Raw genomic sequence first — 18,809 nt, forward strand, 5'->3', positions numbered from 1 at the left:
ACTAAGGGCCAGGCCCAGGACGGGGCCTGAAACGGTCACAGCTCTGCCCCACCTCTCGCGACAGGAATGCAGCAGGTCCAATGACTACAGGGCTCGGTAGTGTTTTCAAGACCTATTCTGGGGAGAAACATCTCCAGGTGACACAAGAGGTTCCACCCTCAAACCTCAGCCAAAATCGTCCGCTGAAGCCCCGGCCTAGGAAACGGCCAGCGAAGCACCTGCAGTCCTCCTGTGGTCTTAGACGAGGGCCCGATTCTAACGTCCTCACCGCCCTTTACATGGACTTGTCTCTGGAGGGTCAGCTCAGCCTCTGTGGTCTCCCCAGCCCGGGCCCTGGGACCTGAATGCAGACTGATCCGGGACTGGAGGAGCCCCTCTGGACCTCCCAGGTGTACACCCACAGTCCCACTCCACTAGGACCCCTGCTCAGCCCTTCTGTTTCTGGCCTCTGATCTGTTCATCCGCTGTCATCTCGGGGATCTTTCCAAACTGCAAACCTGATCATGTCACTCCCTGGCTTTTAAGCATTCAGAGGTGTCCCACGCTCTTGAACACCAATTTTTTTTCCTTCTATTTTTTTTTTAAGATTTTATTTTTTCAGTAATCTCTACACCTAATGTAGACCCTGAGATCAGGAGTCACATGCTCTATCGACTGAGCTAGCCTGGCACCCCAGTACCAAATTGCAAACTTTCTTTCAAGCAGCAGAAGCCAGCTCCATCAGCCGCAAAGGCTGTGTGTGGGAGAAGAGGTCACACCCCCCACCTCCCACAAAGTGACCTTGGTCTCTTATCACCAGCTCTGCCTCTATCTCTTAGGCTGAATTGCCACCAGCTACGCCTCCATCCTACGACAGCCTCCTCTCTCATCTCCCTGCTTCCACCCTCAACCTTCTGTTGCCTCTTCTCACACAGCCATCAGAGTGATCCTTTATTTTTCACTCTTTTTATTTATTATGCAAGAGAGAGAGAACAGGCACAAGCAGAGGGGAAGGACAGAGATAAAGGAGAAGCAGACTTCCCACTGAGCAGGGAGCCCAATGTGGGATTCAATCCCAGGACCCTAGGATCATGAATCATGAGCCCAAGGCAGATGCTAACCGACTGGGCCACCCAGGCACCCCAGAGTGACCCTTTAAAAAAACATAAATCAGGCAGCCCAGGTGGCTCAGTGGTTTAGCGCCGCCTGCAGCCTAGGGCATGATCCTGGAGACCCTGGATCGAGTCCCACGTCGGGCTTCCTGCATGGTGCCTGCTTCTCCCTCTGCCTGTGTCTCTGCCTCTCTCTCTCTCTCTCTCTCTCTCTCTCTCTCTCATTCTGTGTCTCTATGAATGAATAAATAAAAAATCTTTAAAAAAAATAAATAAATAATAAAAATTAAAAAACATAAATCAAAACCTGTCACTCTGCATAGCTCGGCAATCACAAAGGCATTCCTATGGCCTACAAGTCCCTGCGTGATCTGACATTATCTCCTAACCTCCTCCCTCCTAACCATTTTGGCCTTCCTGCTGACCCCAGGACCTTTGCAGTTGCTGTTCTTCCTCAACAACTCACTCTTTCATCTTATTGAGGACTTTGCTGCTTTCCCTCACATTGCCCTGCCATATTTTTCTTCACAGCATGTGCCTCTATCCGACCTTATATTATACACCTACTTACTTATTGCCTTTTTGTCTCCCTAACTGAAATATAAGCTCCAGGATTGCAGGATGGTGGTCTTTTATTCAGAGACAAATCCCTCATGTCCAAGACAGGTTTAGCAAGTATTTGAAGGACTGGCTGGCCTATCTAGAATCTTATCCTACAGATGACTTCTCCGTCCTGCCCAGCACCCCACACAGCATGGCCACTCCCTTGTTTACTGCCCTGTGTCCAGAGCATGAGGCTCCAGGAAGGCCTGTATCTCGGGCTATTTTACTTCTCTAAGCATGTCTCTCCTGCTCCTACATGAGCTACTTTGAATTCCCAGGAACCAAGCACAGAAGAGCCAAGCTCAGCCAGGAGCTCAGTATGGGTGGCTCAGAATGCCCTTCATTGGAGGACCTCAGCTCTAAGGACTGGTAAGCCTGATCCTGACACCTGTCCCACTCTGCTCATCACTAACTTGGCAATGTCAGTGAGTGCCCACTCTGTGCCTGGCTCAGAGTAGCTGAACCAAAAGGACACTGCCTGCCTGCACAGAGCCTCAAATCCAGCAGGGGATGCAACTGAAGTTCACAGACAGAACAGTTTTGAGTTGGGAATAGTGCTCTGAAGAGAACCAGCAGGGTGGAGTAATAGAGATGTCAGGGGAGATCTACTTGACAATGGCGGGGGTGGTTTGGGAGAACCCTTCAGAGGCAGGGGCAAGCTGAGATCTGAAGGACGTGTTGCGGGGTGGGGGGTCACCCTCATGAAGACTGGGGAGTGGTGCCAAGGTTTGGAAGGCCCTGGACAGAAAGGTGCTTCTTGTGCTCCTGGGGAGCTGGAAAGGTACCCAAGATACACCCAGAGCTGGAACATTGGGCCCCAATCCCAGCCCAGGGCTCTGTCCACTAACCACACATCCCCTGCTCAGAGGCTGTGATCCCTATCACCTGCTCAGAGGCTGTGATCCCTATCACCTGCAGTGGACAACAGGAGCTGGGGTCAAGGGTCAGGGGAAGCCAGGACTCCTGGCTGGATTTCTAAGGAGAATCTAGGAGCTATGTCCCTGGGCCCAGCTACCTCTGGCCTCCTCAGGCTTCTGACCCCACCCCCTCCCTCACCCCCCTGACCTCCCAGCTCCAGGCTCTTTCCCTCTGGCCAGAGCTACTCACCCCACCCCCTCCTGGGGCGCTGCGTGGTATGGAGACTGGGGCCGCGGGCTCCTTGTAGCCACCATAGGACTGTGCCACCTGCTGCTGCTGGGGCTGCTGGTAAACTGGATGTTGGGGGGGTGGGGGGGGGGAGACGGGATTCAGAAACCATCTTGCCAAACCCAATCCCTCCTGGAGCCCCCTTCTTCCCCTGCGAAGCCCCCATCATGCATTTCCACCCCCACAACCTTGCTCGGCCCCCACTTAAAGGCTCATCTGTGTGTGTGTACGCGCATCTCCTGGTGTCGTGTACTCTAACGGGGGGGTGGGGTGGAGGGGGTTGGATCTCTGGCAACACACCGGGACCCAGCACAGACCCTGCCCCCGGTGCCCATGCCCCTGCTGGGACGGGGCCTGAGACTCTGTGTGAGCACAGGTACGGGTGTGCATGGACATGGTGATCTCCTCCAGCATCCTCCCCAGCCCTCGGCTGGCCTGGTCTCGGGCCCTCTGCTGCCACAGGCCTCAGGCTCACCTGGCGCGCTGGCTGGGATGTGGTGGGGCGGCTGCTGCTGCTCCTGGGGCCGCCGGTAGCTGCTGCTGTCCTGCGAATCTCGGCGCTCAGGTTCCACACCCTCGCCCCCGCTGGGGCCCATGCGGCTCTTCTCAAACTCCTCGTGGTATTTTATCTGCAGCGGCAGAAAGTACTGGGTGAAGGACTTCTAGCAGACGGACCAAATCTCCCTTCCTGTTGCCATTTACTAGCTCCCAGGAGAGGAGACTTGCTGAGGGCCACAGGCAGAGAGAACCAGATTCTTGTCGGAGCTTCTTGGAGATGCTACTTAACCTTGCTGGGCTTCAGTTTCCACCTCTGTAAAATGGGACATCGGTGTCAACCTCAGGCCTTGCTGGAGGATGACAAAAACACCTGTTCATGGAGTACCTGCTGGGTGCCAGGCACTGCACTAGGTGTTTTACGTCACAGGCTTGTCAGCACCTATGAGGGGGTCCCCACTGAACAGATAAGAAGGACACGAAGGCACTGACAAGCTAAGTGAGTTGCTCAAGATCATGCAGATTCTCTTAATCATTAGGCAATTCTGCTTCTGTGGACCTGACTTCACAGAGCTCTACTGAGGACCCCACGCTGTGGGACCGCAACTGCAGGATGCTCCCTCTTTGTCAAGGAAGGGAGAAGAGCACAGCCTGCCCTGTTATCTGGAGCAGAAGGAACCAGTGATTCTGTGCCTCAAGGCCTGATGGGAGCTGTCCCAGGCCAGGGCAGTGCCTTTTGGCCATCTCTTCCTACTTTCTCTGCTGCCTTCTCTCCCACTCCTTGGCATTCACTTTGCAAGGAGAGCAAGAGTTAACATTTGGTCAGGCGGGGCTCACACTTAATAGCTGGGCTAAAGGTCTGCAGGCGCGGCCGTTTAGAACACCCGCATTGCTTCTACTGGCTAAATGACACTCACCACAGCCTGGGCTGGGAAGACAGGCAGGGCAGCAGCAAAGCCTCACTTAGGGGCTGGGCAGGACCAGCCCTTTCCTCTCATGCCCCAGCAGGGACCCACACCCCTGTAGTGAAATGGGCTGAGTGCATCCCTCACGGGGAGGCAGCCAGGCCTGGCCAGCCTGGAAACCCACGGATTCCCCTAACTCCTGCTTGGAAGGGCACCCAAGAGGGAAGTTTTCAGACACAAGGCCAGGGGTCTGCTCTCAAATTCCTAAGACAGAGCAAAAGGCGAGTGTCCCTGAGCTTCACTCCCTCAGTGATCCTAGTCCACTGGTGGTGGGGGAGCGACAAAGAGGGGCCACCCCTCCTGAGGTCATTAGGCTCACAAGGCAACTGCCCTTCCGACTTTTGTCCTAGGGGTTAGAAAGGTCAGCTTCCTGTGTTTACTTTCTGTGAAAGAAAAGAGGCCTAACCCTGGAGTCAGTGACCAGGGGAGGGGAAGTGCATGTGTAGAAGCGGACGGAGGGGGGGCAGGGGGGGCAGGTGTCCCTACTGCTGGGGGCCTGGCTTCCCTGTGTGACAGCCCCCTTCTCAGGGTGTGGAGGGTGATGGTGAGCCCTGGGGAGAGGATATGTCGGTCCCAGCTCCTTTTTCATACCAAGGACCCAATGCCTAGTGTCCCCCATCAGTGTCCTAGAAATTCAGTCCTTTCCCCACCCCTGCCTCATCCCCGGAAGATCATCAGTTTTTTGCTAACTCATGTGACCCTGGGAGAGTCTCCACCCCTTTGGGCCTCAGTTTCTTGCTCTGTAAACAAGGGCCTGGTACCATCTGTTCCCAGGAGGTCTTGAGGCTCCGGACCAGGTCTAGGAACCAAACTGGACTCCCTCACAAGCTGAAAGCAGGTATGGACACGCGTGTTTCCACGAGTGGCTGGGAGAATCAATCTTGTTCCTTACAAAGTCACTACACAGGAGTAAATATTTATAAAATTAGGGCCAGCTGCGTCAGATGGCTGGAGTCGTGGCAGCCTGAACACAAGAGAACCCCACCCCCCACCAAGGTACACACCACCTGTTACTGTTAATATTAATAACCTTCACATTTGCTCCGTCATTCACACTGAGTGCATAAAGGCCCTTTGCACATTATCTCCCTCAGCCCGGGTGATAATCACCCCCTCATAAAGAAGCTGGACAGGTACACTTTAATTCCCACTTTACAGAGGAGGAAAATGTGCTCAGAAGTTAAATGACTTCCCAAGATAGAGCTTTCAGTACTGGGTAAGGGCTGAGGCTGGTGACACAGGGACAGAGTCACAGCTAGATGGGCCCTTTTCTGGGGGCAGGTGCGGAGCATGGTGACCAGACACCCAAGTCCGCCACTCGTCCCACTTCATGTCTTCTGTTGTGGAAGAAATCTGAGTAGCACCTCTCACTCGCAACAGTGATGATTACTATAAGGTCACCCTAACTTTGAGAGGAGAGGCAGTACGGTAGGGATAAGGGGGCTGAAAAAAAGTGGGGTACAGCCCCTCTGTCCGAGCCAACTGGGATAAGATGCCACTACACTCCATTTCCTCTTCCTCCCTTCCACGGCAATATGAGAAAATTGTATTTTTCTTTGCCGACTGGCTGAATGGTGTGAGAAGCAAATAGATACACTAAAGGGAAGCTAGGAGGGCACCTGGGGGGCTCGGTCGGTTGAAGTGCCTGCCTTGGGGCTCAGGTCATGATCCTGGGGTTCTGGGATCTAGCCCCACATTGGGGTCCCTGCTGAGAAGGGGCCTGCTTCTCTCTCTCTCTGCCACTCCCCCTGCTTATAACACGTGCTTATAACTCTCTAATAATAAATAAATAAATAAATAAATAAATAAATAAATAAATAAATAAATAAATAAATAAATAGCGTCGGCAGTTTGATCTCCCAAGAGCCCTGCTAGGGGTCACCAGAAGCCCAGAGGTGTCAGTATGGCCTCAGCTTAAGAACTGTAATGGGTCCCCTGAACCCCGTCCTATGCCCAGAAGATGCAAGAGCGTGCAGGTGGAGGGGCGCATGCCCCTGCTAGCCAGGACTCCAGGATGACTAGCGGAGGGTCCATCCCAAAGCTAAATCAAGAAACTCCTTTTCTCTGCTAACCAATGTTCTGTTTTCTGAACCCCTGGCTTCCTGATTATGGCGGAAAACAAAGGTCTGACACTGCACGATGCCGCCACATGATTCCACATCATGGTCAGCAAGGGAACTTAGGCTCTGAATGGAATCATCCACTCACTGGGCAGGGGCTATTTTTTATAACAATGTCTCCCACTTTTTGAGGGCCTGTTTTGTGCCCTTACACAGATGACTCATTTCCTTTTCTCCACCAGCCCTCAACTACGTGTCACTATCAACCCCATTTTTCTTATAGATGGGGAAACCAATGCTCAGAGTGGGTAAGTGGTGGGTTATCAGAATCCAGCTCTAATATCACATCCTTACTTCTCAGCTACCATGCAATACCGCTACCTATTACAGACTAATGATATTTTGTTTATAAAACAAACAAAATATCTGTGTTCACCTTCATTAGTCATCAGAGGAGTACAAATTAAAATCCCAGGGCAGCTTGGGTGGCTCAGCGGTTTAGGGCCGCCTTTAGCTCAGGGCATGATCCCGGAGACCCAGGATTGAGCCCCAAGTCGGGCTCCCTGCATGGAGCCTGCTTCTCCCTCTGCCTGTGTCTCTACCTTTCTGTCTCTCATGAATAAATAAATAAAATCTGAAAAAAAAAAACAACCCAAAACAATAAGATACCACTACACCCAATCAAATGGCTAAAGTGAGGGCAGCTGGGTGGCTCAGTGCTTGAGCATGGCTCAAGTCATGATCCCAGGGTCCCGGGATTGAGTCCTGTATCGGGCTTCCCACAGGGAGCCTGTTTCTCCCTCTGCCTATGTCTGCCTCTCTCACTCTCATGAATAAATAAATAAAATATATTTTTAAAAATGGCTAAAGTGAGTAAGGCTAAGAATGTAGAGCAATGGAAACTCATCACTGCTGGCAGGAAGTTAAGTCAGTACAACCACTTGAAAAATAGATCAGTATTATCTGGTAAGGTGGAACGATCATAAACTCTAAGACCCAGCAAATTCCACTCCACACATACACCAGGGAATATGTATGGAAACATCCACAGCGTGTGGAAGCAATCTAATGTCCAACACCAGAATAAATAAAATGTGGTATAAGCATCAAGTTGAATACTATACAGCAATGAAGAATGACTATAGCTACATGCAAATATGTAGATGAATTTTAAACCCACTGTTGACCAAAGGAAGAAAGACACAACAAGAATAACTAGTATATGTTCAAAGTCATGGAAAACAAAACTATGGTGTTTAGGAATGCATAGTTGCATATCAAAATTAGAAAAATAAAAACACAGCAGATGTTTTCAAAAACTACAGTAGGGCTGTTCCACAAGCCTGTCTCCAGGTCACTTGACCCTGGACATAGAATTTTTGTTTGACTTTACTATTTTCTACCAATTAGGCCCAGCCTCTAAAGGCGGAAGCTTACAGAATATGTGCTGCTAATTATTTTTCACTGTTAGAAATGCTTTGCATTTCTGCCTGTGGCAAAGATATTCATTCCCAAAGTTTATGACTTTATGGTCCTGTAGAACATTACCCAGTTCTGCTGATAATGGCAGGGCACTAGCCAGTTCTGTGTCTAATTGTATCCAGCACTTTCTTTCACTTGCTAGGCCTCACATCTGCCTGCCCTGTCCTCCCACAGAATTCAGTGAAATATATGATAGGTACTCGCTGCATGAGAGTAAGGTTTTTAGCACTTTAAAAATTCTATTTTAAAAGGGAGTTTGGGCAGGGGGGAAGAGGAGTTCGGTAATGTTTCTTGACTTGCACGGTGAGTATGCACGCAGGTGTTCACTGTGTGTGTTACTGGGTGTTACATTTCACAGAAAAAGACACAGAATTGTAGATAGAAAATCAATATATAAGCAGATATGTGGGTAAACAAAAGCAGAGCTTCTCTACTGGGAGGCAGGGGTTCCCATAAAAGGGTCTCGGTCATGAAAATGTCCTAGTGCATTATAGCCATTAGAGCTCAAGACCAAAGGCCAGGAGTCCAGAAGGATACACTATATTCCAGAACGTGAGGCCCTGGCCTCTCAACCCTTTCCATGCCTTTAACGAAGACACAGTCACCTCAGAAGCATAACTTACGAGCACCCCACCTCAAAAATTTTCACACATTCTCAGTACCAGACAATGAATGGCCCAACTTTTCAACCAAAGCTTTACTCCCTGCCTCTTCTTTAGCCACAATGTGGAAAGCAGGCAGGTCTGCCTTTACAGGAATGATAATTATATTGACAACATTGATCTGACGGATCATAGACTGCACACATCCAAAGCCTTTAAACACCACCTGGGGAGACCAGATACTTTTTCAAAATGTTCTTGCTTGTAAATCCTCTAATCTGGAGTATATTCCTCTGGGGAGGCAAATCCCATTTCTAAGCCAGATGGTCTGACCTCTCTGGAAATAGCTAGGCGTCTTTGGGTGCTGACCGCAGAGGTGAGGGACAAACTACATCTAGGACACTATTTTGGATACAAACCAAAAGGTGTGGCTCTCTAAACACTATTTTTGCCAAAACTCTTCTGGAGGTTGGGACACCTTAACAATGACTCTAAGCATGGTTTCAAGTTCCCTTAGAGTCTGGGGATGTGGCCAGGTCTGGCACTCTCTGACTTAGGGCTGGGTGTAGCTTTTTCAGGCTTTTAAGTAATGGTTCTCAAACTTCACCGAGCACCACAGAAACCCAGCAAATGTGTTTACAATACTGGTTCCTTGATTTCGGCTCAGGTCATGATCTCAGAGTCATGGGATGGAGTTTCAGGTCGGGCTCCCCACTCGTAAGGAGTCTGCTTGGGATTCTCTCCCTTTCCTTCTGCCCTTCTCACTGCCGTCTCTCTCAAACAAACAAACAAACAAATAAATATTTTCAAAAAATTTAAATGAAATAAAATGCTGGTTCCTGGGCCCCACTCCCAGAGATGCTCAATCAGGCAACCTATGCAGAGCCTGCCTGTGAGCCTACATGTTCAAAAAATCCTCCCACATTGGGGCATCTGGCTGGCTCAGTCGGTTAAGAGTCTGACTTGGTTTCAGCTCAGGTCATGATCTCAGGGTTGTGAGATCAAGCCCTGCATCTGGCTCCAAACTCAGTGTGGAATCTGCTTCAGATTCTTTCTGCCCCTCTCTACTCATGGGTGTGCGTGCACTCTCTCTCTCTCTCTCTCTCTCTCTAATAAAATGTTGGGGCACCTGGGTGGCTCAGTGGTGGAGTATCTGCCTTTGGCTCAGGCTGTGATCCCGCGGGTCCTGGGACCAAGTCCCGCATCGGGCTCCCCAGAGGGAGCCCGCTTCTCCCTCTGCCTATGTCTCTGTCTCTCTTTTGGTGTCTCTCATGAATAAATAAGTAATCTTTTTTTTTTTTTTAAGATTTTTAAAAATTAAAGAGAGAGGGAGAGAGAGGCAGAGACACAGGCAGAGGGAGAAGCAGGCTCCATGCAGGGAGCCTGACACGGGAGTCTTCCAGCTTTGTGGTCCACCTCAGATGTCCTAGCTAAAGCTGCAAAAGCAAAACCTGGCCAGGTTCAAGTTACCTCCTCCACCTCAGAGCCGAGGACAATCAGCTAATTGCAGCCCAGTGGTTAATGATAAGATGGTTATCTCCTTAGGTGTAGATGTCTTGGCCACGGTGAGTTGTTACCAGAGCACCTCAGTAACACCTCCAATAACTGGGTATGGAATATTCTGGAAGCCTTCCAGAAAGGGAGACAGGGATGACTGGGCTTGCTTGTCTTCTGCCTCTAAAACCCACAGACTGGAAGCAATGAATGAATGTGCTGGGGTGTTGGGGTTGTAGATGAGAGCATGTGTCCTCACAATGAAAGGCCCCAAGACTAGAGTCAAGATTCCAGCTCTGTGAGCCACTCCAGGTTTTCCCCATTGCCCAAGGCTTCCCCCTCCCTCGCACTTGCCATGTGGAGAGCTAGAAGACACAGAGGTCTTTAACCCTCTTTACCCTTCAGAGGGTCTGGGCAGCTTGACAGAGAAGCTCTAGGGTGTGAGGCCAGACCCTGGCTTCTAAAGAAGCAACTGAAACAGGCTTTATTTATGTGTGCGTGTGTGTGTGTGTGTGTGTGTGTGTGTGTGTGTGTGTGTGTGTGTGTTGAGGAGGGTGAATTAGAGTCCTCCTAGCCCAAGGGAAGCGCTCCCATTTCCTCAAGCCACAAATTTCAAACTATAGGTTAACAGTCTTGTTGCAAAACCCACTTAGCTACTCATTTAGTTAAGTCTGCAATAGGCATCTTTACAAAATAAAATAGAATGGAAAATATCTAAAGGCTCTCCAAGTAGTAAGGGCTCTTTCATGAAAGCTAGGATTTGGTTTTCTCTCTAAATAAATAAGCACGCCTGTTTGGAGGGTCACTAAAGTGAAATGTACTTCATATCATAGGTTGCAAAGTTTAAAAGCCAGGGTCCTGAGCATGGTTCTCCTGGCCTAGACTCTGAAACCCACCTGAGCCACTGTGGAGCACAGCACCCCACCCCCACCCCCATTCTCCCCACCCCCACACCTCAGGCCGGGGAGGAGGAATGGGGAGGGATGTGGATCCTGGGGATGGGTGCCAGGTGGACCACCTGAAACCCAGGCCCTCAGTGACATTGGCCAACTTGCCAACTCCCTTCTGTTCTAGACATAAAGGCAATCGTTTGCCCAGGCTTCCATTTGTAGGACCTCCCAGTAGAGGCTGGCTGGCCACATGCTGCAACTCTGTACCCCAGGACTCTGGGTCACGGGTCTGCAGCCCATGCTCTGTGCTTGTGGCTCACAGCAGTGCTCCACCCCCACATGCCCAAAACCACCCAGAGCTTCCCCACAAACCCAGATACACATGGGCTGCTAGTCCGTGGCTCTGCCAAGCGGGAAACCAATTCCTATCCCCAGCCACGGGTGCCATGGGCCCATCGATCTACTGCCCACTCTATATCCAGGGCTGCCATAGGCAGACACTGCTGACCATCCCAGCCCAGGAAGGCCAGACCAGAGGGTATGGGGCCAGCCAGCAAAGCCGGCTGGGGTTTTTACACAGGAAGGAAGAGCAAGCCGAGGTGGGGGTGGAGGCGGAGGGAGGGCGGAAATACTGCAATATCAGCACCCAGAGACAGACAGGAGCGGGGAGGGGGTGGGAGCTGGCCCCACCCTACTCCTGCCACCCAGTTATGACCTTTGTGCTTAGACAAAACAGCCTGGACCCTGACACCCACCATAGCCGGGGGGGAAACAACAGAAAAACTTCAGAGGCTGGGGAGTGATTTAGCACATAGGCCCTCCCTGTACACCCTCCCCCACCACTGCTTAAAAAAAAAATAGTGCTTTCATGGTAGAAATGCCAGGGTAAAGCAGAGAAATATGAGGGTACATAGAAAAAAAAGCTTCTGGGAATCCCAGACCTTTTCTTCCCTCTGCTCAAACAGCTGCCACCCAGGCATGCCCAGAAGAGCAGGGGCAGCAGAGAACCGGCCTCTCTCACGCCTGCCAGGCCGGCAGGGAGGGGGCGAGGAGGGAGGGCAGCAGGTCAGCGTGGGCACCGGGGTGGGCAGGGGAGCGTACGTTACTGATCTGGTCCTGGGTCTTCTTGATTCTCTGGAGTTCGGGTGTGTCTGCCACCACGCTGAAGCCTTTGCCCTTGTTCTTCTCAAACTCCTCCTTGTAGCGCACCTGAAGGGCCGAGCAGGGGAGACGGGTTAGAGTGGAGACAGGGCCAGCAGAGAGGGCCTCGGCCTGTGGCCGCCTCTGAGGCAGCAAGCAGCTGGGAGGAAGGCCCTGACCGGAAATCCCCCCACAATGGCATCCACCGCCCAGCCCTGAACTCAGAGCGGGAGCCTTCACCAAAAAACGGTAGGCTACCCGCAATAACCCATTAAGACGTATTCAGTGCATGCTGAGTGCCAAGTGCGTTACATGAATTATCTCATTTAAGTCTTACTGTATTCTAGTATTAGCTCCATTCTACAGATAAAGAAACTGAGCCAGAGAGAGGCGAAGTCCACTGCCAAGGTCACAGAGCTTGGCCATACACCTCCAGAGCCATCAGGGTGCAAACATTCATCTGCCTGACTCCTGACCCCTCACTGCCGACCTATCCTGCCTGAAAGTGAGAGGAAGAAGGTTCTTTCCAGAGCTCCCAAAGACCGCCCCAGGCCTCACCCTAGCCAGGATGTGGCCCTACCAACCAAGAGCCTGGAAGAGTTTTTAAGCGACCAGCTGAGTGAAGGCTGTGCCAAGGGACAAAGCTGGCACCCAGAAAGGAGGGCGGTGAGAGAGCCACTTGGAAGGACTCCATCAATGAGCCTTTGACAGGCCCGGTGGCTTCCTGGAGCCTGCCAGGCCCACTTCTGAGGTCAATGCCACATGAGGGGGTGAAATGGTAGGACACGGACAGGACTTCAGGACAAGGTTCCGAGCTCCAGGGAAGAACCCTTACAACTCCACCACTGCCTTCCTCTTCTAAGAAATCCACAAAAACTCAAGTGCCAGAGGAATGCCAGTCAGACATAAGAAAGGACTTCCCGAACACTAATGGAATTGAAATATGAAAAATATCCTGTTCTCCCCTTGGGAGTTTTAAAGAACAGAATGGAGGCTGGAAATGCCCATGGGACAGACAACTGTTCCCTGGCTTCCAGAGACTTCACCGTCCTCCTCTGCAACCAGCTGTTCAATCCCACCAGCTGCCTGGACTTCCTCCAGGGGGCCGCACTATTCTGGAGGCAGGTCAGCCCAGGACATGAAGCCCAGGGCCTTGGGAGCTTCCAGGATGGGACACCCAGGCAGCTCTCAGGCATGGAGTCAGAAGTCACCTGGCCACAGGGCTGAGCTGAGCTGCCCCCTGACCTAACTGACAACATGAATGTGTGCATCCGCGGCCACGCCTGTCTGTTCCTCTGTGCACTGCTCCAGGGTCAGAGGTCCTGGTTTACCCTCTAGAGCCCTGCTTACCTACCCACCCATGGGGTTCTATATCCTAAAAGGTTTCATTTCAGAAGCTCCTTTGTTTTCTTTTCTTTTCTTTTCTTTTCTTTTCTTTTCTTTTCTTTTCTTTCTTTTCTTTTCTTTTCTTTCCTTTCTTTTCTTTTTTCTTTCTTTTCTTTTCTTTTCTTTTCTTTTCTTTTCTTTTCTTTTCTTTTCTTTAAGAAGCTCCTTCATTCTGATCCAGACTGAAAACAAAGACCTGGATGTACGACCCATCAGACTAGAAGTTAAGGCAGTAAATATGAGGACTGATCCCCTGCAACCCTCCCAGCATCAGCTCTTCCAGGAAGCCCTGGAACAGCAGTACTGGAGGCAGGGAGACTCTTCAGGAAAGGAAGGCATTAGAGTCTGAAAAATGTAGCTCCAGGTGCAGAAGCTCCAAATTCAGGGGCTCTGGCCTTGATCCCTCATCTGTAAAAGGGTCGTCACAGGAATCAGTTAAAACATGGGGAGGGGGCACTTCCCATCGCCAAGCTGGGCAAAGAGCCAGAGGGACCTGGTTCTAACATGTGCTCAGTCTCCCACCTGCCAAGCAATCGTAGGCAAATGACAACCTCTCGAGCCTCCATTCCCAATCTGTCTAATGGGGATAGTACCAGCCATTCCAGTCAATGGTGCAGCCAAAAGACGGTGGCTCAAACACAGCAAATGCATCCTAGAGCATCGTGAAGTTAAGGAAGGGCTCACCACCTCCTGATAAGGGCAAGTGTGGAAATGTTTTGTCAACATTAAAGTGCTGAACAAGTGCCAGACCCCCACTCTTTCCTCCACTTCCTGGCCTTGCAAGGGTCAGGCCCCTAATCCAGGGCAATAATTGCCATGGCGACACGACAATGACATCAGCTAGTTCCCAGGCTCAGGAACTGCCTCTCCCCCGCTGCTGGGGACTGGGGACGGAGAATTCATTTCACTCCTGGCACAGGCAGCCAGATAGGGCGGAGCCGGGGTGGAATGGAGACAGAAAGGATGGAGGGAGCTCGGGGCTCAGCACCTTTTTGCTGTGTGCCACTAGGCAAGTCAGTCCCCCTCTCTGGATCCCTGAGTGGGGGGCTGTCCAGTTGCTCTCTAAAAACCCACCTAGCAGTGGTTGTGTGACTCAGTCAGTTAAGTCAGTCTGCCAATGGCCTAGGTCATGATCTCAGGGTCCTGGGATCAGTCCTGCATCGGGCTCCCTGCTTGGCAGAGAGCCTGCTTCTCCCTCTCCCACTGCTGCTCCCCCTGCTTGTGCTCTCTCTCTCTGTTAAATAAATAAATAAAATCTTTAAAACAAAAAAAAACCCCACCCAGCTCTAGAGTTTGTGATCATTTTTAAGTACCTGCCAGCCTTCACTATGAATAATCAAGGTGAGAAAGAGTCTCTGAGAGGCCTTTTGGTGCTGGAGTGGGTAGCAGAAGTAAAAGGTAGAGAGCCAAGCCAGACCTTGGGTGGATTCTGCCCAAGGTCATTCAACCCAGTTGTTCATAAGGGCAGGATGTAACTCTGCACTGTGGGTGGATGATTCCACACCTGGGCCTCTCATCCTGAAAATTCCCAAGGCAGGGCCCAGTCTGATGCCCGAGGCTCCTCCCACCCCACAGACACTGCCTGTGAGACTCTACTTTCTCTATGCACGTGTATTAATAGCTCCCTGGGACTATCTTGTTCATTACTTACCCCAGCAAAGTAGGAACAAATAATTGTTTGCAGTGTGAATGATGAGTGGACTGAATAGACACAAAACATCAGAACAGACTATTTAGAAAGTATAATTTAGAATTTAGAAAGTAACTGCTTTGCTGACCTAAGGTAAGGAAAGATCATGACTTAAAAAAAAAAAAAAAGGCTTTTCTCCTAAATAAACCAGTATGAAACGAAGCAAAACAAAAACAAAAATTGTTTTTTGAAAAAAAATACAATACCAATAATTTCCACTTCCTATGTGCCTTCTCTATGCTGGGCCTGCATACTATGTAACTTAGCCCCTTCTAAACAAAAAAGAAATCAGCTTTAGAATTAGACAGACAGGGATCCCTGGGTGGCGCAGCGGTTTGGCGCCTGCCTTTGGCCCAGGGCGCGATCCTGGAGACCCGGGATCGAATCCCACGTCGGGCTCCCGGTGCATGGAGCCTGCTTCTCCCTCTGCCTGTGTCTCTGCCTCTCTCTCTCTGTGACTATCATAAATAAATAAATAGACAGACAGACAGACACAGGGGCTCCTGGGTGGCTCAGTCAGTTAAGCATCTGCCTTCGGTTCGGGTCACGATCCCAGGGGTCCTGGGATGGAGTCCTGCCTCTGGCTCCCTGTTCTGGGGAGCCTGCTCCTCCCTCTGCTCCCGCTCGTGTGCATGCTCTCTCTCTCTCAAATCAATAAATATTTTTAAAAAAATAAAATAAAATTAGAGATGGGGAGGAGAAGGAATGAAAAAAGTCAGTGCTGGAAGCAATTATCAAAAGGTCAGAGTCTATTCTGCAGCTCCATTGTGCCCAGGCTCCATTTCCTCTCCTTTCCAGAATAGTTAAGAGTGAACGTTTATTGAGCGCTGACTCTATGCCAGGAACTGTTCTTAATGCCTAAGATATACTAACATTCTCCATAACACATAATGTCATATATTCTACATAATACATACTATCCCCTCACGACCACCTTTGGAGAAAGGTAATCCCCATTTTACAGATGAAGCCACTGAGGCTCAGGAAGGTATAATATCTTGCCCAAAGTCACACAGCTAGTGGTGGCAGACCCAGGATCTGACCTTCAGCCAGCAGGTCGGAGTGACACAAGTATGTCGCCTGCAGTGCTGGGACAGATCATGCTGTCCTGAGTCTGGGATTGCACAGTGCCATAGCGTGTGACAACAGGGGAAAGAATGAAAGAGGCATTCTCCTTGCACTTCTGCCTGGGTATCGGGGGCCACACAGACACTCCCAGCTGAGACTCCCCCCAACGATGTTGCCTCTACTCAGCCTGGGTCTGGGGGAAGGGGAGCTGTCTTGCGAGGAGAGTACAGCTGGGCCCCAACCTCCAGTTCCCTGCCTCAGCCAGGCCTGGGCAGGACCACCCAGAGGGTCATTTCTGTTCAGTTCTGTGGTTACCTCCCCCGCAGAGGAGGCTCCAGGTGTCCCAGACACCCAAAGTACCACTTTGGGAACCAACCTAGAGACAGGAAAACAAATAAAGTTGAAATAGCACTGGCAGCTTCCAGAGACTGAGGGGGGCTGAGACACCCATGAGGCCAGGAAGGGGTTCTGGAAAGAGACCAAGTGACACCCTGGTGGGGTGGGGCTGGGTAGGCAGAGGAGGCTCCCACTTCCCTTCCTGCCAGCCACATACTGCTCTAGCCAGCCCTGCCCCCCACAGCAGCCACAGGAACCAGAACCTGTCACCACCCCTGGCCAGGCCCACTCAGCCCTTCCAAACCTCAGTGCATCAGCCCAGCCCCCAGCCTCCAGGCGACAGGGGGTTTGCTGTCCCCATTTTCCTGGGGAGGAAAAATGTCCTCTGAGGGGACAGGAGCCAGGCACAGACCACAGAGCTGAGGGCAAGGCAGAGGGAAGACAGACCCAGGCTTGCAAAGAAGGCAGGGCCCTGGTCTCCACCCTCCTTACCCTAGCCACCAGCCCCCAGGAGCCCAGCTGCAGGTTAGAGCTGTGTCCTTGGCACAGAGCCCTGACTCCACTCAGAGCAGAAGCAAGGCGAGCTCAGGTCAGTTCCACCCAGCTCCCTGCCTGCTCCCTCAGCCCCGGCTCGAAGTCTCTCAAAGTAAGTCCCTAAGGCTCATGAGAATCACCAGGACAGCCAAAATGCAGATTCCTGGGCATGGCCCAGACTTGCCAACCAGAAACCCCTGTGTGGAGCCTAGGAATCCGCATTCTAGTTCTCTCAGTCTCTCTCTCTCTCTCTCTCTCTCTCTCTCTCTCTCTCTCTCTCTCTCCTCCTGCCCCCGACCTGTCTTTCTCTTCCTCTCCCCCCATCGGTAACCGTGCATCCTGTGGGCTGAGAGTAAAGCTGGGTGCCAGCCACATCAGGCTACGGAACTGGCAGGAGCAAAGAGCTTAAAATCTGCCTCTGTCACTGGGCTCTGGGCCAGTGGCATGGCCTATCTAAACCTGTGTTTCCATCTGCAGAATGGGAATTAAAAAATCCCTCCTTCATCAGGTGGTTGCAAGGATTATATGCAGTCAGGGCCTGGCCCTCAGTGAGGACCTAATGGAGAATGATTGCCATTCTCGCCATTTCCTCAGCCTTCCTGAAAGACAGGGGGGCCCAGGAAGCCGGGAGGCAAGCAGCACAGAGGCCAGGTCTTGGGGGGATGGAGCGAAGGTGGAGCAGGGGAACTCAGGAGCCTGAGCCCAAGCCTGAGCCCATGCCCGAGCCCGAGCCCAGTGCTTCCTCCTACAGACCCCACCCCTGGGGGACCTAGTTCCACCTGCAAAAAGAGCTACAACCACGCTTTTGTGGTGCTGCCAAAGGCTAAGGAAATTAACAGGGTTTGAATTTCTCCTCCTGAGAATAGGGGTGTGTGTGTGTGTGTGTGTGTGTGTGTGCGCGCACGTGTGTGTGCCTGCCCTTGCCTCTGCCTGAGTATGCACACACTCTTGCACCTGTGGGACCTGCACCTTTTCAAAGACCTGAGGTCCCCTCCCCACACCTCTTCTTCCAGGTCCCTCTGGTGGGGCCCCCAGCACTCAGGGTTCTGACTGCCCCCGTCAAGCTGTGGGGGTGAGTATAGGTCGTCCTGGATCCTGTGGCCTGCACACCCCTTGGAGCCCCCTCTACCTCTGGCCCCCTGGGACTCTACAGGATTGGGAGTCCCAGACACTCATCAGCTGTTGGCTAGGGTCTGACCAAAATCTTCGCTGTGCGGACCAGCCCTAGGCCCCAGGACTGCCTCAATCCCTCTTCCTGCCTCCTGGACCACCCTGGCCTCCTCAGCCAGCAGAGGTCAGGACTCCATCGGCTCCCCCTTACTACAGGTTCCACGGAAAGCAGGTCAGCATCCAGGTTGGCAGATGTAACCTGCGGCCGACAGAAAACAGCTTCCCCTACTTGCTCCTCTGGCTGCTGTGGGACACACAGGAGGCCTGAACGTCAGGCCAGGACTGTAACATGGTCAAGGTCATTGTACTTGGGAGTGGAAACTTCATGTGAAAATTCACTTACTGTGCGTGTCAACAGGCAAAGCGTCAGTCCCTCCTCTGACACCCACCTTGGAGTGGGGTCAAGGATGAATGAGGCCAAGTAACTAAAAGTGCTTGCTAAGCTATCAAAGTTCTCACCAGCACCAGGAACTACTGTGTTTATTATCAAGGTAGAGATAAGTTCTCCTTAGGGAGCTGGGTAGAAAATTAGAAAGAACAGAAGTCTCAGAATTAGCCAAGCCAGCCTTCAAGGTCAGCAGTATCCCTTCCCTCAGCCCTACAGTGGTAGTGACCCTGCCAACTGCACAGGCTCATGAGGTACCCAGGGCATGAGGC

General features: G+C 51.5%; 1 protein-coding gene across 1 annotated transcript in view; it reads right to left on the bottom strand.

Moving 5' to 3' along the window:
* The window catches only part of LASP1 (LIM and SH3 protein 1), a 39,882-nt gene that overhangs the window by 3,159 nt on the left and 17,914 nt on the right, over positions 1-18,809 (bottom strand). Inside the window, exons 4-6 of the mRNA XM_055321937.1 lie at positions 11,930-12,037; positions 3,316-3,469; positions 2,802-2,905 (exon numbers count right to left, since the gene is read on the bottom strand). Coding sequence (XP_055177912.1) covers positions 2,802-2,905; positions 3,316-3,469; positions 11,930-12,037 — 366 coding nt within the window. The remainder of the gene's footprint in view (positions 1-2,801; positions 2,906-3,315; positions 3,470-11,929; positions 12,038-18,809) is intronic.

The sequence above is a fragment of the Nyctereutes procyonoides genome, unplaced genomic scaffold, assembly GCF_905146905.1.
Source record: "Nyctereutes procyonoides isolate TBG_1078 unplaced genomic scaffold, NYPRO_anot_genome, whole genome shotgun sequence".
NCBI classification, from domain to species: Eukaryota; Metazoa; Chordata; class Mammalia; order Carnivora; family Canidae; genus Nyctereutes; species Nyctereutes procyonoides.